This window comes from Pseudonaja textilis, chromosome 2, assembly GCF_049901715.1.
Source record: "Pseudonaja textilis isolate UNSWEBS1 chromosome 2, rPseTex1.2, whole genome shotgun sequence".
In the NCBI taxonomy this organism is placed as follows: Eukaryota; Metazoa; Chordata; class Lepidosauria; order Squamata; family Elapidae; genus Pseudonaja; species Pseudonaja textilis.
Window position 1 is genome coordinate 328,460 of NC_141991.1, and position 22,549 is coordinate 351,008.

At 60.0% G+C, this 22,549-nt stretch overlaps 2 protein-coding genes across 2 annotated transcripts; one reads left to right on the top strand and one right to left on the bottom strand.

The window, feature by feature from the left end:
- Window positions 1–440: 440 nt before the first annotated feature.
- LOC113452888 (tapasin) lies at window positions 441–6,615 on the top strand. Its single transcript, XM_087922948.1, has 8 exons — window positions 441–452; window positions 1,284–1,428; window positions 1,666–1,899; window positions 1,985–2,305; window positions 3,737–4,069; window positions 4,629–4,955; window positions 5,558–5,646; window positions 5,738–6,615. The coding sequence occupies exons 1-8, from the start codon at window positions 441–443 to the stop codon at window positions 5,975–5,977; spliced, it is 1,701 nt and encodes a 566-aa protein (XP_087779074.1). The 3' UTR covers window positions 5,978–6,615.
- A 7,512-nt stretch (window positions 6,616–14,127) lies between these two features.
- LOC148126515 (tapasin-like) lies at window positions 14,128–19,168 on the bottom strand. The gene is made up of 7 exons (XM_087923260.1): window positions 19,023–19,168; window positions 18,557–18,783; window positions 18,140–18,463; window positions 16,682–17,014; window positions 15,800–16,126; window positions 15,100–15,189; window positions 14,128–15,001 (listed from the first exon to the last, which is right to left on the bottom strand). The coding sequence occupies exons 2-7, from the start codon at window positions 18,684–18,686 to the stop codon at window positions 14,853–14,855; spliced, it is 1,353 nt and encodes a 450-aa protein (XP_087779386.1). The 5' UTR covers window positions 18,687–18,783; window positions 19,023–19,168; the 3' UTR covers window positions 14,128–14,852.
- Between the last annotated feature and the right edge of the window lie 3,381 nt (window positions 19,169–22,549).

Genomic DNA, 22,549 nt, shown 5'->3' on the forward strand with positions numbered 1-22,549 from the left:
GGGACGTGGCTTTTCCTGCGGCCTTTTGCAAGCTCTGCCCTGGCCCTGCTGGGATCCAGGCCATCGGGAGGGCCCTTTGGTGGCCATTTTATCCAGGGCTCCGCAGGAGACCAAATGGGGGAGGGAGGGAGGAGGGGCCGTCCCCAGGAGCACCAATTCCCCCCCCCCCACCCACTGAAGAGGGCCATTCTCACCCTCAGGGGGGCCTTGGGGCCCACCTGGCCCTGGTGGTTGTGCTGAAGATTTCGGGGAAGGGACCGTATAACGCAGAGGTCTCAAATGCAATTTTTCTGGGGTCCGCTGGAGGCAGAGAGGCTGGGCTGCATAATATTATATTTTATATTATACTTTATATTATACACTAATATTATACTTTTGTATCACAGTGGGAGCCACAGGATATTGTCCTGCGGGCCGCAATTGGCCTGCGGGCCGTGAGAATGAGACCTCTGGTATAACGGGTGAAGGTGTGTAAACGCAGGCAGGGAGCCAACGAGGCGGCCATTTTATTTGGGGTTCTCCGTGGAAACTTTCCCCACACCCCCACAACACACGCTCACTTGCACCCAAGCGAACCCCTCCATTGTCCCCAGGCAGTCTGCCCTCCCCCCACACCTTCCAGCCTGCCAGTCTGACTCTTGTAATGACGAGGCAGTCGAGTTGTTTGATCATGAACACCTGAATCATGATGATCTTTATTGGAGTCCAGTCTTGCATTTATACACCTTTTTAGTTACCCTCCATCACTGGTTAACTTTGGTTACTGCTTAACATTCATTACTGTTTACCACAGCAATCCATGCAATGAATGATCTCTAGTCAAAGTCTAACACATGTTGACTTCCTCTCTCTAATCCTCCTTTAGATGAGTGACTTGGTTGACCTGAGTTGTATTTGCTTGGAAACGTCCTTTTATCTGAGCTTTTGCCATCCGAGATGGGAACCTTCCTGCAATGGACAACTCGACCTCTGACGGCCTAAGAGCTCTTGGGATCGCCTGCTGGCCTCCCATCCCGGGACTAGCCTGGCCTGGCTGCCCGAGGCTGCTGCCCCCACCCGCGGCCCCCGCCGGGATAGTTGCCTCCCAGAGCATCGGGGCGGGGGAGGGGAGACCACGGGGCGAGGGGCTTTCCCGCCGCTTCCCTCCGGAAAGGAGCCCGGCTGCCTTCGGCTCCCTCGGCCGGGGATTCGCCCTCGCCCCGCCCGGACCAGGGAGGGAGGGGGGTGCGCATCGGCCCGTCTCTCTCGGGCGCCTCCTCTTCCTCCTCCGCCGAAAGTGAAAGCGGCCCGGGCTGAAACGGATCGCGCCGCGTCGTCTCTCCGGAGCTCCCGGTCCTCGCTTGACCGTCCGCCGCGCTCGGTATGGCCGCCTCCGCCTCCTTCGGCCCCGGCGAGCGGAGCCCCGCCTCCTCCTCCTCCTCCTCCTCGGTGAGTGCGGGCCGGGGGGACGTGGGGGAAGCGGGGATCCGGCGCCCCCCAGAGGGGAGCCCAACCCAGACGGACCGACCGACCGACCGACCGGCCGGAGCTTTTGGACGGCCCGAAGCGGCCCCCGCCACCTCCACCCCCGGCCGGCAGCGCCACGGAGGCTCCCCGGCCGAGCGTGGGGGGATTCCCGCTTTGGGCGGAGCCGTCCGGCTGAGCGACTCCCGTCTGTCCCCGCAGGTGCCTCCCTGGCCGCCTCCGCCTCCGCCGCCTCCCCGCCGGCCAAGCTGGGCTGCTGGTTCGTGGAGGAGGCGGCCGTCGGGGCCGGCGGGGGCGGCGGGCTGATGCCCGGCGAGGTGACCCCGCGTCCCGCTCTGCTCGTCCTGCCGCCGCCCGGGCAGCGCCTGCCCGAAGCCGCCCTGGAGCGCGACCTGCCCGCCGAGGTGGAGCCCGGACTGGCCTTCCAGCTGCTGGGTAGGGAGCCGGGCGGGGGAGGAGGCGGGCGGGCGGAGCCGGGCGGGAGGCTCCGGCCCTGAAACCCTCCGCTCTCCCCGCACAGACCCCTCCGGGAGCCTCTGGAGCGGCCGGGAGCCCGACGCCCGTCCCCGCTGGGGCCGCTCCAGCGCGAGGGCCGGCGAGGGCCCGGCGTGCGAGGTGAACCCCTACCGCCCGCGGGAGGCGCACGTGCCCTGGGCCGCGGGGCTGGCGGAGGCGGCGGGGCCGGAGGGCGGCAGAGGCTGCCCGCGCTCGCTGGACGGCCGCTGGGTCGTCGCCTCCATCCAGAGCCCCGAGGCGGCCTTCGGGGTCAGCAGCATCCTGCACCAGGAGGGGCCGTTGCCCGGGAAACGGCCGGAAGTGCCCAGGGTCGCCATGGCAACCGGTAGGCCCAGCAGCCCGACTGGGGCAGCTCTGGATTATTTTTTGGGGGAGGAGGATGGGGAGGATGGGAGTTGCAGTCCAGCATCTCTCAGGGATTGGGGTTGGCAGGAAAGATTTCGGGGGTGGGAGCATCTTGAGTCCCTAAACAGGAGACCCTCTTTAGAGCAGGCATCAAGTCCCCTTCTCCCTGAAAGCTGGGCGCTCCAACCGGAAGACTCGTGGACTTCAACTCCCAGGATTCCTACAGCCAGCAAAGTGGAATTCTGGGAGTTGAAGTCCAGGAGTCTTCAAGTGGCCAAGGTTGGAGCGCCCTGCCTTAAGGCCATCTTTCACCTTTACTTTTTGTTGGTAACTTCCTCTCCTCCCTCCCTTCCCTCTTTTCCTTTCTTTCCTCTCCTCCCCTCCCTTTCTCCTCTCTTCCCTTCTTTCCTCTCCTCTCCTCCCTCCCTTCCCTCCTTTCCTCTCCTCCCCTCCTTTCTCTTCTCTTCCCTTCTTTCCTCTCCTCTCCTCCCTCCCTTTCCCTTCTCTTCCCTTTTTTTCCTCTCTTCCCCCTCCCTTTCTCTTCTCTTCCCTTCTTTCCTCTCCCCTCTCTCTTCCTTTCCCTTCCCTTCCCTTCTTTCCTCTCTTCCCTCCCCTCCCTCCTTTCCTCCTTTCCTCTCCTCCCCTCCCTTTTCTTTCTGTTCCCTCCTTTCCTCTCCTCCCTCCTCCCTTCCTCTTCTCTTCCCTTCTTTCCTCCCTCCCTTCAAGCAGGAACGTCCCTTCCTTAAGGGGGCAGATTAAACGCAGGGAATCAAAAACGTCTTTGCCACTTTTAGTTGCATGTAGTCCTCGACTTACAACGGTTCCTGGAGGGACCATTTGAACTTACAAGGGCACTGAAAAAAAGTGACTTATGACCACTTTCCCCCCACGACGGTTGATGGCAGGTTCCACAGGGGTCACGTGGCCAGGATTCAGATGCTTGGCAACCAATTTACAGTTCTGACGGTCACGGTGTCTCCAGGGTCCCGTGATCCCCTTCTGCGACCTCTCGGCCAGCGCAGTCAATGGGGCGGGAGCCAAATTTACTTCACAACTGCAGGGATTCACTGAACGACGGTGGCAAGAGAGGTCGTGAAATGGGGCAAAGCTCACTGAACAACTGTCTTGTCTGAGGAAATTTGTGGCTCCCTTGTGGCCGTAAGTCGAGGACTACCTGCGTTTGTTAGAACAGTAAAGACGAGATACAAAGAAAGGAAAGGAAAGGAAGGAAGGAAGGAAGGAAGGTGGGCTTGAAAACTGGGAAAGAATCAAGAATTTGACAGGCTCAGAAGAAGCGAAGGGGAATTTAGAGATCAGGTGATGGGAGGTCCTGGGCCGGGGGGGGGGAACCCAGAGGGGGGAAGGGTTGGCTGACCTCACCTCTCCTCCTCCTCCTCCTCCTCCGGCCCAGCCGTCCTCTCCGTGTTCACCCGGACGCCGCGGGTGGCGTCCCTGCTGGGGAAGGACGCGCTGCTGGACTGCGGCTTCTCAGCTCCGGCCACGGCCTTCTCGGTTGAGTGGCGTTACCAGCACGGCGGAGCCGGGCGAGTGATCCTGGCCTACGACGGAGCTGCCCAGCGCATGGCGGTCGCGGAGGAGGGGGCCCAGCTCTTCCTGGAGCCCGGCAGCAGCAACGTCTCGCTGCAGTTGAAGGGCGCTCAGGTGCGCCACGAGGGGACCTACATCTGCTCCGTCTACCTGCCCCACCTGCAGGCCCAGCAGGCCATGGAGCTGAAGATCGTGCGTGAGTGGCGCCCCCTCCCCCCTCGCCTGCTGAGTGCCCTGGGGGAGGGGCGGCCCCTAGGACAGGAACCGCCCCTTGCAAGGAGGCCCGGAGGGGATCGGCGGGCCCAGCAAGGAGCCGCTCCGGCCAGCGGCTCCCAACTCCTCCCCGGACCTTCCTCTCCTGCTTCCCTGCATGCGTCGCACCCCTGGACGGTCTCCGGCCTCTCTCCCCGGCTGCTTTCCGCTCCTCCTTTCTGGCGGTTTCGTCCTCCGGGCCCCAAATATATTTCTCCTTTGCAAAACCACCGTTAGCAGCGGCTCAGCAGGATCGCAAAGGGTTCTGGTCCCTTTTGGGACCATCCCATCTAAACCTCCGGTTCAGGTCTCTGGATCTCTCTGTGCCCCAAAGGCCGCGTCGGGCCTGACCGGTCAGCAGCCTCTATATGTGCTCGTTTCGCACGCGGGTCGCTTGGTGTCCCTGAGTAGTTTCTCCCTGGGAGGAAAAGGGGGGTGGAGCCTTGCACTTCCCCTCCCCCACCCACCTGACCCGTCCCCCCCCCCCCTTTCTCTGCCCCCAGAGCCGCCCAAGGTCACCCTCCGCCCGGTGCCCTTCCCGGTGCCCCTCAACACCCCCACGGACCTGGCCTGCGAGATCCGCGGCCATTACCCGCCGAGCGTCTCCGTGGTCTGGACGTGGCACAGCCCTGGAGCCCCCCCCGAGGTCCTCCTGGAGACGTGGGAATCGGGGAACGGGCAGGCGCCGGACGGCACCTGCAGCTTCACCAGCTTCGCCCGCCTGCCCGCGCTCCAGTCCGGGGATCCGGGGGGCTCCTACAGCTGCCACGTGAGCCACGTGGGGCTGGGCCCGGCGGGGCTCCGGAGGACCCTGAAGCTGAAGGTGGCAGGTAGGCCGTGCAGGGGGGAGGGGCTGCGTGAAGGGGGGAGGGTGTGAAGGCGGAGGGTGTCTCTCCCCTCCCCACCTTGGTGGGAGGGGCCGCGTGCCCCCACCCGACAGGCGAGGCGGAGACCAGGCCCGCCACTAGGGGGCGCTAGAATAACAACCCTTTGGAGCCACAAGTGTGAGGCGTTGCTATCCCGGCTCCCCTCTTGGCAGGAGAGGCAGGCGGCGGATCGCGGGTGCAGCCCCCCATCGGTCTGGAGCCTGCAGGCGCTTGTGGGAACCCGGCTCTGTGGGGAGCTTCTTTGTGGGGTGGGGGTTCAGTTCCTGCAGCCCAGCCCTGGAATTGCCGCGGGGGGAGAGGGGGGCAAAGGGTGCGGCCCATCCTGGGTGTGCAGGGAATCACCTATGAGCCCCCTGGCTAAGAGACCCACCTGGGCTGGGCCGAAGTGGGACTTGCTCTCGAATCCCCCCGGCCTGATCCCGGAGCCCCCTTCCTCTCTGTCTCGGTGGGAGGGGCATCCAGGGAGCCCCCTCAAGGGCTGGGTGGGGGAGGGGAGAGGGGCCTGAGGTCTGTTTCGGGACTCCCTCCCCTGCCTTCCTCTCCAGGCTCCGCCGCCCCTCCGTGGAGGACCTGGTCGGCCTCTTCCTGGTCTCCTTTGGGCTCCTGGGCTTCCTGCAGCTGCTTTCCCAGCGAGGTGAGTGGGCGACCCCCGACCCCCTCCGAAGGGCAGGCCGCCCCCATGGCCTCCCCTCCCCCGATTAACCCCTCGGCTTTCTCTCCCGCAGTCTTTGGAGAGAAGAAGGAGGCGAGGACGCCGGAGCCGAGCGCCCAGGGTGCCCCGCCCGGCCCCTCCTCCCAGGCGGCTGCCCCTCCCCCCGAGAAGGGCCAGGGGGCCAGCAAGCGGCAGCTCTCCGGCCTCAGGTCCACTCCGAAGTGAAGGGCCTCCCGGGGGCCAGCGCCCCCTCTGGGTGCCGAAGGAAGGGCTGCAGACCCCCCCCCTTCCCTCCCCCCACTGTGAATCTTAGCTGGCAATTTGGGGAGGGGTGGTGCTGAACGCGCTTAGGGTGTCCGCCTGTCCTTCCCACGTGCAGGAAGTGGGGATCCCTGCTCCCCTTCCGGCCAGGCCTCCCTACCTGTCCCCGGGGGCCCTCGGACGGATGGGCCCCCCCGCTTCCCCCGGCAGCTTTCAGAGTGAAGCCCTGGGCAGGCCCCGCCCACATCCTGCCTCAAGGGGGCCAGGGGGGCTCTCAGCAGCCAGGCTGGCCTCCTCTGGGGCCCCCAGTTGTGGCTGTTGCCCCCTTCCCCCTCGCCCCCGCAGAGTGAGCTGTTTTGCTATCCGAGTCCTGTGCTGAGGCGGCCCCCGTATTTGGGGAGGGGTTCTGCCTGGCCCCCCTCCCACACAACCGCAGAAGGGAACGAAGCCCTTGGCCGTGCTGGGAGGAGCCGATCGGGCCCGGAAGGTCTGGTCAGGCCAGCCACTGAGGCCTGGCCCTCCCCCAGACCACCGTCCTCCCCCTTCCGGAGGCAGTGGGGCTGGGGGCTGCTGCTGCCCCCGTGCCCCTCTATCCCCCACCCAACCCCGGCCTGTCGGGGTTTGGCCTGCTATGGACCGTCAGCTGTTCTCTCTCTCTTCTCTGCATCGGCTGATAAAAGTTTTTCTTTCCTACGTGTCTCTCCTGTCTCTTGTGTGACTGGAGGTCTTTCGGGGGGGAGGGAGGTCTTGCAGGATAAAGGGGGAGGATGCCTCCCTCCCCCACCCCTCCCTCACCCGGGACTTGGGGCTGAGGCCTTGCCAGGCGGCTGGGGCCACTTGCCGCCTTCCTCGCCTGCAGAGGAAGACGGGCACCAACTGGGGGCGGGGGGTCGGATCCTGAGAGCGAAGCTTTCGTGCGGGTGGGGAGCCCCTCAGGGCCCAGGAAGAGCCACCAGGGTCGCCGGCTGGCCGTGGCCCCTCCCTGCCTGCCGATCCCGGCGGGTTCCTCCCTCCAAGGGCTGCCCCCACCTGGGAGAAGCAGCTGCTGGCTTCACTGGGAGGGTTTTTTGGGGGGGTTGCCTGTTGTCCAAATCACCCGGAGGGCCCAGAGAGAGCCGCGCCCCGTCCTGCAAAACGCGGCGGCTCCTTGGAAGCCCCTTCTTGGCCTCTGGATGGCGCTGGGGCCTCCTCGGATGGAGCCGGCCTGCCTGTCCTGGGGGGTGGGGTTGTCTCCCCCGGGGTCCCAGTGGGGGCAGCCGTGGCCAGGAAGCGTCCCTGGTGGAGGCAGGTGGGCGGCTGCCTGTGCTGCGGCTTCTGCCCTTCCCTCACCCCGGAAGACGCTGGAAGGCGAGGCCTGGCCGCTGCTTCCGTTCCCACCGCCAGCAGCTTTGGGAGGGGAGGGGGCAGCTGAGGGGGCTGAGATCCAGGGAGGGAGACCCGGAAGACCAGGCCTCGGCCTCAACCGGGGCCCCTTTTAGGATGTGGGGACTTCAACTCCCAGAATGCCTCGGCCAGCAGAGCAGGAGTCCACACGGCTTAAAGGGACCCAGGTTGGAGACCCCGGATTTAGGAGTTAACGTGGCTCCCCTGGCAGTTACCGCTTTGGCTCTGAAATTTTAGGGAGGTGACCAGGCTTAAAAAAAAAAAAAAAAACCATTGGGGACCCTCCCCCTAAATGTTTTGCCCCGTTTTACGACCTTTCCTGCCACCGTCATTAAGTAAATTATTGCACTGGATAAGTTAGTCACATGGTCATTAAAGCAAGCCAGGGACATAGCTTGCCAGAAGGTCGCAAAAGGGGACTGTGTGACCTTGGGGGCGTCATAAATGCGGGTCACTTGCCGAGCGCCGGAATGTTGATCCCCTGATCGTAGGGACACTTGCAACGGCCGCAACGTTTAAACCGAACTGCGGGGACAGAGAGTGAAGGGATTCAGATCATCTCTGTCCCCAGCAACCTAAAACTAGTAAGGATACGACTGCGTGCAAAATAGAGGTTTGTGCAGGTAAGATTCTCAACCTGGATGCCAACCAAAACCAAGCATTTCATAGTAGGTGCCATACCATGTGCACTAATCCAACAGGTAGCAAGAAAGTAGGGACAGGCAGGCACAACACAGGTCATGTAGACAGGAAACACTGTCAGACATACAGATCTCAAGTGCCTATATACAAATGCACAAAGTCTGGGGAACAACTACGAATATGTGAAGGTAGATATGATATAGTTGGAATAACAGAAACTTGGTGGGATGAAACCCATGACTGGAACTTACTGGTAGAAGGATAGAAACTATTAAAAGAAAACAGACCCCATAAAAGAGGAGGTGGAGTTGCACTGTATGTAAAGGACCACTATATTGCTACAGGAATGCATGAAACCAAAGATGAAAACCACCTAGAATATAAAAGAAGAAAAAATATGACATGGCCATAGGCATATATTATAGGCCACCCAATCAAGCAGAAAAAATAGATGTCCTTTTTGCCAGCCAACTAACAAACATATGCAGGAAACACACAACTATAGTAATGGGAGACTTCAATTATCCTGATAACAATTGGAAAACTAATTCTGCCACCAAGTGAGAAATCAAAAAGTTCCTAACCAACCTAGCTGACAACTTTGTTGTCCAAAAGGTAGAGGGTGAAACTAGAGGGACAGCCACACTGGACTTAATTCTTACAAACAGAGGAGAAGCGATAGAGAGAGTTGAAACTGCAGGAACCTTGGGTGAGAGTGACCATGTCATACTAGAATTCAACATAACACAAACACAAGCAACTGAACAGAATGACACCAGAGTCTTGGATTTTAAAAGAGCTGATTTCAATAAACTCATGGATGAAAATCCTAAAGGGGAAAACAACTCAAGAATCTTGGGAAACTCTGAAAAATATGATCATAGAAGTCCAGACCAGCACAATACCACTGAGAAAGAAAAACAAGAAATCCAAGAAGAAACCAGCATGGCTGAACAAAGATCTTTCTGGCAAATTGAAAGAAAAAAAGGACAAGTACAAAAAATGGAAAGAAGGACGTAGAATCTGCAGAGACGAAGTCAGGATAGCAAAGACTCAGAACGAACAAAGACTTGCAACAAAAGTCAAAGATAATAAAAAAGTTTCTTCCAACATATTAATAACAAGAAAAAAAAAAATCAAGGAAACAGTCGGTCCACTAAAGAGAGAAGATGGCAAGGAAGTAACAGGCAACAGAGAGAAAGCAGAACTGCTTAACTCATTCTTTGCATCCGTCTTCACGAGAAAAGAAACTATAGCTCAACCCACCAAAAACATCACTGTAAAAGACAGACCAGAAATGAAAGTTAAAATAAGCAAAAAAAAAATAGTAAGAGAACACCTGTCTGATCTTGATGAAAACAAATCACCGGGGCCTGATGGATCACATCCCAGGGTTTTAAAGGAGCTGGCAGAAGTCATCTCAGAACCACTGCACCATATCTTTCAAAAAACACCGGGGAACTGCCAGAGGATTGGAAAAGAGCAGATCCGCCAACATCTAGAAACAAGAAAAGTAATAACTAGCAGTCAGCACGGGGTTGTTAAGAACATTTCATGCCAAACCAATCTCATTTCATTCTTCAACACAGGGACTAAATTAGTAGACCAGCAAAATACTGTGGACATAATATATTCAGATTTTAGCAAGGCATTTGACAAAGTAGACCACAACCTACTTCTTAGTAAGCTAGAAAACAGTGGAATAGATAGCACCACCACCAGATGGACTCGCAATTGGCTGACAAACTGTACTCAAGGAGTAGTCCTTAATGCAGCGGTCGCCAACCTTTTTTGTACCAGGGACCAGTTTCACCCAGAAACACTTTTTCAAGGACAGGCGGGGGGAGGAGTCGAGTTTGGTGGTTTGCTTGCAGACGCTTCATTACCTGACTAGATAACATCTGATGTTGTTACCTAGTCAGGTAATAAAACGTCTGCCAGCAAACCACCAAGTTCAGGAGGCTCAGGAAAAGTCCCTGCAGGATTGCTGAGAAGCCCCCCCTCTCAGCCCTGCCTCCCTCAGCCTCATCCCTCAGGTGTCTCCTCCTCCCTCAGCCTCATCCCTCAGGTGTCTCCCTCCTCCTCCCTCAGCCTTATCTCTCAGGTGTCTGCCTCGTTCCTCTCTCAGTCGCTCTCTCGCTCCTCCACCAGCCCAGGGAGAAACTGCTTCAAAGAAGCCGGCAGGGTGGCTTTTCCTGTCGGCGCAGCTCCTCCGAAGCGCCCGTTCACACACACCCCTGCCGCCCGCGGTTCAATCCAGTGCTCCGTTCTGCCTGCCTGCCTGCCTGCCTTCGTTTCTGGTTGTTTCGGAGCAGCTTCGGCTGAGAATAATAACTATTCGCCTCTTTTACTCAGCCGAAGCTGCTCCGAAACGACCAGAAACGAAGGCAGGCAGGCAGAACGGAGCACTGGATTGAACCGCGGGCGGCGGGTGGGGTGAACGGGCGCTTCGGAGGAGCTGCGCCGACAGGAAAAGCCACCCTGCCGGCTTCTTTGAAGCAGTTTCTTCCTGGGCTGGTGGAGGAGCGAGAGAGCGACTGAGAGAGGAACGAGGCGGGAGGAAACCGGAGCCGCTGAGCCGGAGAGCAGGACGGGCTTTGGTTGCTTCCTCCTCCCCTTCTTTCATTTGTGTCCTTGATCCCTGATCCCAGCAGCATTCACCGAAGGTGAAAGGAAGCCGCCGTTTTTATTTTATTTTTATTTTCTTTGCGGCCCGGTACAAAATGATCCATGGACCTGCCTTAATGGGTCTAGGTCTACCTGGAGGGAAGGAAGCAGTGGGTGCCACAAGGTTCCCTCTTAGGCCCAGGACTCTTCAATATCTTCATGAACGACTTAGATGAGGGAATAGAAGGGGAACCTACCAAATTTGCAGATGATACTAAGCTGGCAGGAATAGCCGACACCCAAGAAGATAGGCTGAAGATCCAGATGGATCTCGACAGACTAGAACACTGGGCTTTATCTAACAAAATGAAATTCAGTGTAGAGAAAAGTAAAGTCTTACACTTAGGGAAGAAAACCCAAAAGGACACATATAGACTAGGTGAAACCAGGCTCAATAGCAGGAACTGGGAGAGGGATCTTAGTGGAGTCTTAGGGGACCACCAGCTAAATAGGAGCCAGCCGTGTGCAGCAGCAGCCAAAACAGCTAATGCAATCCTAAATTGCATTAGCAGAGGGATACAATCCAGATCAAGGGAGGTACTAATACCACTCTATAAAGCCTTAGTAAGACCACACCTAGAGTCCTGCATCCAGTTTTGGTCACCACATTATAAAAAAGAGGTTGAGACTCTAGAAAAAGTGCAGAGAAGAGCAACCAAGATGATTAGGGGATGGGAGGCTCTTACATACAATGAACGGTTACATGAACTGGGCTTGGCTAGTCTAATAAAGAGAAGGACCAGGGGAGACATGAATGGCAGTCTTCCAATATTTGAGGGGCTGCCCCAGGGAGGAGGAGGGGGTCAAGCTGTTTTCTAAAGCACCTGAAGGCCAGACAAGGAATAATGGATGGAAACTGAACAAGGAGAGATTCAACCTGGAAATAAGGAGAAACTTTCTGACAACAATCAACCCATGGAATAGAAGTTGCCCTCGGAAGTTGTGGGAGCGCCATCACTTGAGACCTTCAAGAAGAGATTGGACTGCCATCTGTCAGAAATGGTGTAGGGTCTCCCGCTTGGGTGGGGGGTTGGACTAGATGATCTACAAGGTCCCGTCCAACTCTGATTATCTGTTAAATCTAAACTCTGAAAAATGATCATAAGTCACTTTTTTTCAGTGCCGTCGTAACTTTTGATGGTCATTAAACGAGCTGCATCATTTTCGCTGCTTGCTCTTACCAGGTAAGAAACCAAGAGACGGTCGTTCCAGTTCTGATGGGCAAGTGGGGGGCCTTGCAGGCTCTGGGCCCCAGCTGAGCATTCTGGGTATTGTAGGACGTGGGTGCTGAGGGATGGAGGGTCCCCCCAGAGGTCTCCTAGTCCAGCCCCCTGCCGAAGGCAGGATGCTGTCTATGCCACCCGGCTTGGAAGTGGCTTCAGCTGATCCAGGGAGCCTTGGGGAAGATGGGAGGCCACGGAGCCACACCTGAGGACATTCCGTGGCCAGGGCTCCAAGGGGATCCCGGTGGACGGCGCTGCGCTCCTTTGGCACCTGGGGAGGGTGGTTCTGTGGGGCTGGGCCAAAGTTATCCACCCCCCCTCCAGCTGGCATTGTTTCCCTGGGCCTCCTCCCGCCGGTCTCCCTTTCTGAGCCCAGGAACACCCCCAAAGATCCTGGCTAGCCTGTGGCTTAAGGGCCCAGAGTGATGGCCCCGTGGAGGACCGAGGAGGTGCGGGAGCTGCAGCCAGGTGAGCTCTTGGGAGGAGCCCAGGTAGGGTTTGCCCCAACCCTCACTCCACCCCTCTTCTCGGCTCTGGGCAGCAGAGGGAACGGTCCCGGCTGGTTCTTGGGTTGGGCGGTACAGCTGGTCCAACAGGGTTTGTTTTACGGACGGCCGGAAGTTACAGGGGCCCAGAAAAAAGCGACTTTCGGCCATTTTTCCCGCTTGTAGCGTCTCCATGGTTACGTGGCCCATATTGGTTGGTGACAGCTGCGGTCCCCCTTTTCTCCCTTCTGATTAATGGGGAAAGGTTCTCTTAACCAATGCGATTGTAACACGAGACAAAATTCACTTAGCCACAGAAAGTTTGGCCTCCGTTGTGGTTGTAAGTTTGGGGGATGGGGGTGGGGCTACCTGTAATTTCCTGTCTACATGACCTGTGTTGTGCCTGCCTGTCCCTACTTTCATGCCACCTGTTGGATCAGTGCACACGGTGTGGCACCTACTATGAAATGTTTGGTTTCGGGGGCCTCAGGGTTGATAGTCTTACCTGCACAAACCTCTATTTTCCACGCAGTCGTATCCTTATTAGTTTTAGGTTGCTGGGGGCAGAGATGATCTGAATCCCTTCACTCTCTGTCCCCGCAGTTCAGATTAAACGTTGCGGCCGTTGCAAGCGTCCCTACGATCAGGGGATCAACATTCAGGCGCTCGGCAAGTGACCCGCATTTATGACGCCCCCCCCAGGTCACGCAGTCCCCTTTTGCGACCTTCTGGCAAGCTATGTCCCTGGCTTGCTTTAATGACCACGTGACTAACTTATCCAGTGCAATAATTTACTTAATGACGGTGGCAGGAAAGGTCGTAAAATGGGGCAAAACGTTTAGGGGGAGGGTCCCCAATGGTTGTTTTTTTTAAAATCCTGGTCACCTCCCTAAAATTTCAGAGCCAAAGCAGTAACTGCCAGGGGAGCCACGTTAACTCCTAAATCCGGGGTCTCCAACCTGGGTCCCTTTAAGCCGTGTGGACTCCTGCTCTGCTGGCCGAGGCATTCTGGGAGTTGAAGTCCCCACATCCTAAAAGGGGCCCCGGTTGAGGCCGAGGCCTGGTCTTCCGGGTCTCCCTCCCTGGATCTCAGCCCCCTCAGCTGCCCCCTCCCCCCTCCCAAAGCTGCTGGCGGTGGGAACGGAAGCAGCGGCCAGGCCTCGCCTTCCAGCGTCTTCCGGGTGAGGGAAGGGCAGAAGCCGCGGCACAGGCAGCCGCCCACCTGCCTCCACCAGGGACGCTTCCTGGCCACGGCTGCCCCCACTGGGACCCGGGGGGGAGACACCCCCCACCCCACCAGGACAGGCAGGCCGGCTCCATCCAAGGAGGCCCCAGCGCCATCCAGAGGCCAAGAAGGGACTTCCAAGGAGCCGCCGTGTTTTGCAGGACTGGGTGCGGCCTCTCTGGGCCCTCCGGGTGATTCGGACAACAGGCAACCCCCCAAAAACCCTCCCAGTGAAGCCAGCAGCTGCTTCTCCCAGGTGGGGGCAGCCCTCGGAGGGAGGAACCCGCCGGGATCGGCAGGCAGGGAGGGGCCACGGCCAGCCGGCGACCCTGGTGGCTCTTCCTGGGCCCTGAGGGCTCCCCACCCGCACAAAGCTTCGCTCTCAGGATCTGACCCCCTCCCAGTCGGTGCCCGTCTTCCTCTGCAGGCGAGGAAGGCGGCAAGTGGCCCCAGGCGCCTGGCAAGGCCTCAGCCCCGAGTCCCAGGGTGAGGGAGGGGTGGGGAGGGAGGCATCCTCCCCCTTTATCCTGCAAGACCTCCCCCGAAAGACCTCCAGTCACACAAGAGACACGAGAGACACGTAGGAAAGAAAAACTTTTATCAGCCGATGCAGAGAAGAGAGAGAGAACAGCTGACGGTCCACAGCAGGCCAAACCCCGACAGGCCGGGGGTGGGTGGGGGATAGGAGGGGCAAGGGGGCAGCAGCAGCCCCCAGCCCCACTGCCTCCGGAGGGGGAGGACGGTGGTCTGGGGGGTGGCCAGACCTCAGTGGCTGGCCTGACCGGACCTTCCGGGGCCCGATCGGCTCCTCCCAGCACGGCCAAGGGCTTCGTTCCCCTTCTGCGGTTGTGTGGGAGGGGGAGGCCAGGCAGAGACCCCTCCCCAAATACGGGGCCGCTTCAGCACAGGACCCGCATAGCAAAACAGCTCACTCTGCGGGGGGAGGGAAGGGGGCAACAGCCACAACTGGGGGCCCCAGAGGAGGCCAGCCTGGCTGCTGAGAGCCCCCGGCCACCCCTTGAGGCAGGATGTGGGCGGGTCCTGCCCAGGGCTTCACTCCGAAAGCTGCTCGGGGGTGGCGGGGGAGGGGCCCGTCCGCCCGAGGGCCCCCGGGTCCAGGTAGGGAGGCCTGGCCGGAAGGGGAGCAGGGATCCCGATTCCTGCACGCGGGAAGGACAGGCGGACACCCTAAGCGCGTTCAGCACCCCCTCCCCAAATTGCCAGCTGAGATTCACGGGGGGAGGGGGCGTCTGCAGCCCTTCCTTCGGCACCCAGAGGGAGGCGCCGGCCCCGGGAGGCCCTTCACTTCGGAGTGGACCTGAGGCCGGAGAGCTGCCGCTTGCTGGCCCCCTGGCCCTTCTCGGGGGAGGGCAGCCGCCTGGGGGAGGGGCCGGGCGGGGCACCCTGGGCGCTCGGCTCCGGCGTCCTCGCCTCCTTCTTCTCTCCAAAGACTGCGGGAGAGAAAGCCGAGGGGTTAATGGGGGGGGGGGAGGCCATGGGGGGCTGCCCTTCGGAGGGGGTCGGGGGAGGCGGTCGCCCACTCACTCACCTCGCTGGGAAAGCAGCTGCAGGAAGCCCAGGAGCCCAAAGGAGACCAGGAAGAGGCCGACCAGGTCCTCCACGGAGGGGGCGGCGGAGCCTGGAGAGGAAGGCAGGGGGAGGGGAGTCCCCGAAACGGACCTCAGGCCCCTCTCCCCTCCCCCACCCAGCCCTTGAGGGGCTCCCTGGATGCCCCTCCCACCGAGACAGAGAGGAAGGGGGGATTCGGAGAGCCAAGTCCCACTTCGGCCCAGCCCAGGTGGGTCTCTTAGCTGGGGGGGGCTCATAGGTGATTCCCTGCACACCCAGGATGGGCCGCACCCTTTGCCCCCCCCCCCTCCCTCCCCACGGTAATTCCAGGGCTGGGCTGCAGGAACTGAACCCACCACCACCACAAAGAAGCTCCCCCCACAGAGCCGGGTTCCCACAAGCGCCCCTGGTGGGGCGTCCTGCAGGCTCCAGACCGATGGGGGGCTGCACCCGCGATCCGCCGCCTGCCTCTCCTGCCAAGAGGGGAGCCGGGATAGCAACGCCACACACTTGTGGCTCCAAAGGGTTGTTATTCTAGCGCCCCCTAGTGGCGGGCCTGGTCTCCGCCTCGCCTGTCGGGTGGGGGCACGCGGCCCCTCCCACCAAGGTGGGGAGGGGAGACACCCTCCGCCTTCACACCCTCCCCCCTTCACGCAGCCCCTCCCCCCTGCACGGCCTACCTGCCACCTTCAGCTTCAGGGTCCTCCGGAGCCCCGCCGGGCCCAGCCCCACGTGGCTCACGTGGCAGCTGTAGGAGCCCCCCGGATCCCCGGACTGGAGCGCGGGCAGGCGGGCGAAGCTGGTGAAGCTGCAGGTGCCGTCCGGCGCCTGCCCGTTCCCCGATTCCCACGTCTCCAGGAGGACCTCGGGGGGGGCTCCAGGGCTGTGCCACGTCCAGACCACGGAGATGCTCGGCGGGTAATGGCCGCGGATCTCGCAGGCCAGGTCCGTGGGGGTGTTGAGGGGCACCGGGAAGGGCACCGGGCGGAGGGTGACCTTGGGCGGCTCTGGGGGCAGAGAAAGGGGGGACGGGTCAGGTGGGTGGGGGAGGGGAAGTGCAAGGCTCCACCCCCTTTTCCTCCCAGGGAGAAACTACTCAGGGACACCAAGCGACCCGCGTGCGAACGAGCACATATAGAGGCTGCTGACCGGTCAGGCCCGACGCGGCCTTTGGGGCACAGAGAGATCCAGAGACCTGAACCGGAGGTTTAGATGGGATGGTCCCAAAAGGGACCAGAACCCTTTGAGATCCTGCTGAGCCGCTGCTAACAGTGGTTTTGCAAAGGATAAATATATTTGGGGCCCGGAGGACGAAACCGCCAGAAAGGAGGAGCTGAAAGCAGCCGGCGGAAAGAGGCCGGAGACCGTCCAGGGGTGCGACGCGTGCAGGGAAGCAGGAGAGGAAGGTCCGGGGAGGAGTTGGGAGCCGCTGGCCGGAGCGGCTCCTTGCTGGGCCCGCCGATCCCCTCCGGGCCTCCTTGCAAGGGGCGGTTCCTGTCCTAGGGGCCGCCCCTCCCCCCCAGGGCACGCAGCAGGCGAGGGGGGGAGGGGGCGCCACTCACGCACGATCTTCAGCTCCATGGCCTGCTGGGCCTGCAGGTGGGGCAGGTAGACGGAGCAGATGTAGGTCCCCTCGTGGCGCACCTGAGCGCCCTTCAACTGCAGCGAGACGTTGCTGCTGCCGGGCTCCAGGAAGAGCTGGGCCCCCTCCTCGGCGACCGCCATCCGCTGGGCAGCTCCGTCGTAGGCCAGGATCACTCGCCCGGCTCCGCCGTGCTGGTAACGCCACTCAACCGAGAAGGCCGTGGCCGGAGCTGAGAAGCCGCAGTCCAGCAGCGCGTCCTTCCCCAGCAGGGACGCCACCCGCGGCGTCCGGGTAAACACGGAGAGGACGGCTGGGCCGGAGGAGGAGGAGGAGGAGGAGGAGAGGTGAGGTCAGCCAACCCTCCCCCTCTGGGTTCCCCCCGGCCCAGGACCTCCCATCACCTGATCTCTAGATTCCCCTTCGCTTCTTCTGAGCCTGTCAAGTTCTTGACTCTTTCCCAGTTTTTAAGCCCTCCTTCCTTCCTTCCTTCCTTCCTTCCTTTCTTTGTATCCCACCTTTACTGTTCTAACAAACGCAGGTAGTCCTCGACTTACGGCCACAAGGGAGCCACAAATTTCCTCAGACAAGACAGTTGTTCAGTGAGCTTTGCCCCATTTCACGACCTCTCTTGCCACCGTCGTTCAGTGAATCCCTGCAGTTGTGAAGTAAATTTGGCTCCCCCCCCCATTGACTGGGCTGGCCGGGAGGTTGCAGAAGGGGATCACGGGACCCCAGGGACACCGTGACCGTCACAACTGTGAGTCGGTTGCCAAGCACCTGAATCCTGGCCACGTGACCCCTGCGGAAGGTGCCCTCAATGGCCGTGGGGGGAAAGCGGTCATAAGTCACTTTTTCTCAGTGCCCTTGTAAGTTCAAATGGTCCCTTCAGGAACCGTTGTAAGTCGAGGACTACATGCAACTCAAAGTGGCGAAGACGTTTTTGATGCCCTGCGTTTAATCTGCCCCCTTAAGGAAGGGACGTTCTTGCTTGAAGGAAAGGAGGAAAGAAGGGAAGAGAAGAGAAAGGGAGGAGGGAGGAGAGGAAAGGAGGGAACAGAAAGAAAAGGGAGGGGGAGGAGGAAAGGAAAGGTAAAGGTGAAAGATGGCCTTAAGGCAGGGCTCTCCAACTTTGGCCACTTGAAGACTCCTGGACTTCAACTCCCAGAATTCCACTTTCCTGGCTGAGGAATCCTGGGAGTTGAAGTCCACGAGTCTTCCGGTTGGAGCGCCCATCTTTCAGGGGGGAAGGGGGACTTGATGCCTGGTCTAAAGTGGGTCTCCCTGTTTAGGGACTCAAGATGCTCCCCCCACCCCCCTGAAATCTTTCCTGCCAACCCCAATCCCTGAGATATGCTGGACTGCAACTCCCATCCTCCCCATCCTCACCCCCCCACCAAATAATCCAGAGCTGCCCCAGTCGGGCTGCTGGGCCTACCGGTTGCCGTGGCGACCCTGGGCACTTCCGGCCGTTTCCCGGGCAACGGCCCCTCCTGGTGCAAGATGCTGCTGACCCCGAAGGCCGCCTCGGGGCTCTGGATGGAGGCGACGACCCAGCGGCCGTCCAGCGAGCGCGGGCAGCAGCCTCCGCCGCCCTCCGGCCCCGCCGCCTCCGCCAGCCCCGCGGCCCAGGGCACGTGCGCCTCCCGCGGGCGGTAGGGGTTCACCTCGCACGCTGGGCCCTCGCCGGCCCGAGCGCTGGAGCGGCCCCAGCGGGGACGGGCGTCGGGCTCCCGGCCGCTCCAGAGGCTCCCGGAGGGGTCTGTGCGGGGAGAGCGGAGGGTTTCAGGGCCGGAGCCTCCCGCCCGCCCGCCCGGCTCCGCCCGCCCGCCTCCTCCCCCGCCCGGCTCCCTACCCAGCAGCTGGAAGGCCAGTCCGGGCTCCACCTCGGCGGGCAGGTCGCGCTCCAGGGCGGCTTCGGGCAGGCGCTGCCCGGGCGGCGGCAGGACGAGCAGAGCGGGACGCGGGGTCACCTCGCCGGGCATCAGCCCGCCGCCGGCCCCGACGGCCGACGGCCGCCTCCTCCACGAACCAGCAGCCCAGCTTGGCCGGCGGGGGAGGCGGAGGCGGCCAGGGAGGCACCTGCGGGGACAGACGGGAGTCGCTCAGCCGGACGGCGCCGCCCAAAGCGGGAATCCCCCCCCGCTCGGCCCGGGGGAGCCTCCGTGGCGCTGCCGGCCGGGGGTGGCGGGGGCCGCTTCGGGCCGTCCAAAGGCTCCGGCCGGTCCGTCGGTCGGTCGTCTGGGTTGGGCTCCCCTCGGGGGGGGGGGCGCCGGATCCCCGCTTCCCCCCCCCGTCCCCCTCCCCCGGCCCGCACTCACCGAGGAGGAGGAGGAGGAGGAGGAGGAGGGGGCTCCGCTCGCCGGGGCCGAAGGCGAAGGAGGCGGAGGCGGCCATACCGAGCGCGGCGGACGGGCAGGCGAGGACCGGGAGCTCCGGAGCGACGACGCGGCGCGATCCGTTTCGGCCCGGGCCGCTTTCACTTTCGGCGGAGGAGGAAGAGGAGGCGCCCGAGAGAGACGGGCCGATGCGTCCCCCACTCCCTCTCCCTCCCTGGTCCGGGCGGGGCGAGGGCGATTCCCCGGCCGAGGGAGCCGAAGGCAGCCGGGCTCCTTTCCGGAGGGAAGCGGCGGGGAAGCCCCCTCGCCCCGTGGTCTCCCTCCCCCCGCCCCGATGCTCTGGGAGGCAACTATCCCGGCGGGGGCCGCAGGGGGCAGCAGCCTCGGGCAGCCAAGCCAGGCTAGTCCCGGGATGGGAGGCCAGCCAGCGATCCCAAGAGCTCTTAGGCCGTCAGAGGTCGAGTTGTCCATTGCAGGAAGGTTCCCATCTCGGATGGCAAAAGCTCAGATAAAAGGACGTTTCCAAGCAAATACAACTCAGGTCAACCAAGTCACTCATCTAAAGGAGGCTTAGAGAGAGGAAGTCAACATATGTTAGACTTTGACTAGAGATCATTCCTTGTATGGATTGCTCTGGTAAACAGTAACCAAAGTTAAGCAGTAACCAATGTTAACCAGTGATGGAGGGTAACTAAAAAGGTATATAAATGCAAGACTGGACTCCAATAAAGATCATGATTCAGGTGTTCATGATCAAACAACTCGACTGCCTGTCATTACAACAGGCAGGCTGGAAAGTGGGTGGGGGGGGAAACTGCCTGTGGACAATGGAGGGATTTGCTTGGGTGCAAGTAAGTGTGTGTTGGGGGTGTGTGTGTGAAAGTTTCCACAGAGAACCCCGAATAAAATGGCCGCCTCGTTGGCTCCCTGCCTGCGTTTACACACCTTCACCCATTATTACCAGAGGTCTCATTCTCGCGGGCCACAGGCCAATTGCGGCCTGCAGGACGATATCCTGTGGCCCCCACTGTGATACAAAAGTAGAATATTAGTGTATAATATAAAATATAATATTATGCGGCCCAGCCTCACCCAGACTCTGCCTCCAGCGGCCCCCAGGTAAATTGTGTTTGAGACCTCTGCGTTATACGGTCCCTTCCCCGAAATCTTCAGCACAACCACCAGGGCCGGGTGGGCCCCAAGGCCCCCCTGAGGGTGAGAATGGCCCTCTTCAGTGGGTGGGGGGGGGGAATTGGTGCTCCTGGGGACGGCCCCTCCTCCCTCCCTCCCCCATTTGGTCTCCTGGATAAAATGGCCGCCAAAGGGCCCTCCGGACAGGCTGGATGCCCACCAGGGCCAGGGCAGAGCTTGCAAAAGGCCGCAGGAAAAGCCACAAACCAGAGGCCGATTTGTTTGTCATTGGGGGGGCACCTTCGTCCTTCCCGTCCCTTCCTGGGGCTTGGCCTCCTCGCCCCTTTCCTCCCTCCCCTCTGCTCCAGAGGCAGGATTGGAATTGGGGCACCTGAGCCTCAGGCTCCCCTGGGCACTGAAAGGAATTGGAGGGAGCAGCCCCGACGGAGGAGAAGAGCCGCCCAGGATCCCAGGGCTGGAAGGGCCCTTGAAGGTCCTCTAGTCCAGGGGTCGCCAAGCTTTGGGACCTCAGGGACCTACCAAAACCATCGTTTTAAATCCCAGGGACCACTAACCGGTTCTGTGGGCGTGGCCTAATTTGTGGGTGTGGCTTCATGGTCATGTGACTGGCTGGGCATGGTTTGTATGCAAATATTATAAATATTGATATAAATATGGAATTTTTTTTATTGAAAAACAAGCAATTTTTACCCCAAATCAGGCAAAGCAGTCAGGCAGATTGTGTTGCTCACAGAATCACAGATTCATTCGGAGATCGATCTATCCGCCGTCAGCTAGCTCAGCCTGTCACATAAAATTTGCTAGCAAGCAAACTCACAAAATGTGCTAGCAGGGCAAACTCACAAAATTAATTCACGACACACCTTGTATGTAAATATTGATTTTTTTTTGTAAAAAAGAAGAACAACTTTTACCCCAAATCAGTCAAAGCAGGCAGGCAGATTGAGTTGCTCACAGAATCATTCAGAGATCAATCTATCTGCCATCGGCTACCTGAGCCTGTCGCATAAAGTTTGCTTGCCGGGAGTCTGCACTGAATAATAGGACCTAAGGGAGGTTCGGCTGTGCTTAAAAGCAGAGCCAAAGATCTAAAAACTAGCTAGAAAGCAAGAAATCCAACCATTTCCTGCTTCCTAGCTAATCCAGCAGAACAGCGGATGGTCCCAAAAATAGCAATTTAGCGGGCAACTTTGCCCGGTAAGGAGTGAGTGGGCGGGGAGGGTTCCCACGGGCCATGTTGGCGGCGCAGCCTTGTGTTTCTACGCAGCCTGGATTAATTGCTTTTTTTGGGGGTGTTCTCTGGGGGTGAGACTTCTCTGCAGCCCACCAAAATTTTCTCAACCGTTGCTCTAGTCCAACCGCTTGCTCTAGGCAGGTGACATGATTACAGGTAGCCCTCCCCTCCCCCCCCTCCCCGACTTACAACCACAACGGGGGCCCAACTTTCTGTGGCTAAGTGAATTTTGTCTCGTGTTACAATCGCAGTGGTTAAGAGAACCTTTCCCCATTGATCCGAAGGGAGAAAAGGGGGACCGGCAGCTGTCACCAATATGGGCCACGTAACCATGGAGACGCTACAAGCGGGAAAAATGGCCGAAAGTCGCTTTTTTTCTGGGCCCCTGTAACTTCCGGCCGTTCGTAAAACAAACCCTGTTGGACCAGCTGTACCGCCCAACCCAAGAACCAGCCGGGACCGTTCCCCCTCCTGCCCTCTGCTGCCCAGAGCCGAGAAGAGGGGTGGGGGGTTGGGGCAAACCCTACCTGGGCTTCTCCCTACGAGCTCACCTGGCCGCAGCTCCCCCACCTCCTCCTCAGTCCCAGGACGGCGCCAGCAAAGATCCAAAGATCCAGGGGAGGCTTAAAGAGCAATAAATATTTATAGAGAAATTTCTGGCTTTCAAATTGAAAATGACGCTTATCATCTCGATGGAAGGAAGGAGGGGGTGAGAGAAGGGGGGGAACCTCTGGGGAGGGAGGGGGATTGTCTTCCAGGCTGGGACGAGAGCAGAGTCCAGCTTTCTTATGTGTGCGTGAGGGTTTTTTTTGGGGGCACAAGTTGTTTCCAGAGTGACTGGTGTGCTCACTGGACACACAGTTGGGCACCCGGCCATCTCAGAACTGACCCCTCCCCAAGCCCCTTCCTGGGGAAAGGAGGAGCTCTGCCCCAAAGTTTGAAACACACGGGGGGAGGCGGTTACATCAAGACCCCCTCTGCAAATGGGTCCGGGAGGGGCATTTAGCGTCACCCCGTTCTCCCAAAAGGAAATTTTAGGCAAAGGCTGCCCGAGGGGGCCCGGGGCAGCCCTAAGGGGAACCCGCCCAAAGTTGGGCACATTGCATGATGGGAAGACGGGCCA

Bases quoted from the DNA above. Each gene is read 5' to 3' on its own strand.
- LOC113452888 (XM_087922948.1), top strand. The intron at 1,429-1,665 runs GTGAGTGCGGGC...CTGTCCCCGCAG, and splicing joins CCTCCTCCTCCTCCTCCTCG to GTGCCTCCCTGGCCGCCTCC. The intron at 4,070-4,628 runs GTGAGTGGCGCC...CTCTGCCCCCAG, and splicing joins CATGGAGCTGAAGATCGTGC to AGCCGCCCAAGGTCACCCTC.
- LOC148126515 (XM_087923260.1), bottom strand. From the start codon at position 18,686: ATGCCCGGCGAGGTGACCCCGCGTCCCGCTCTGCTCGTCCTGCCGCCG. The intron at 17,015-18,139 runs GTAGGCCCAGCA...CCTCCGGCCCAG, and splicing joins CAGGGTCGCCACGGCAACCG to CCGTCCTCTCCGTGTTTACC. The intron at 16,127-16,681 runs GTGAGTGGCGCC...CTCTGCCCCCAG, and splicing joins CATGGAGCTGAAGATCGTGC to AGCCGCCCAAGGTCACCCTC.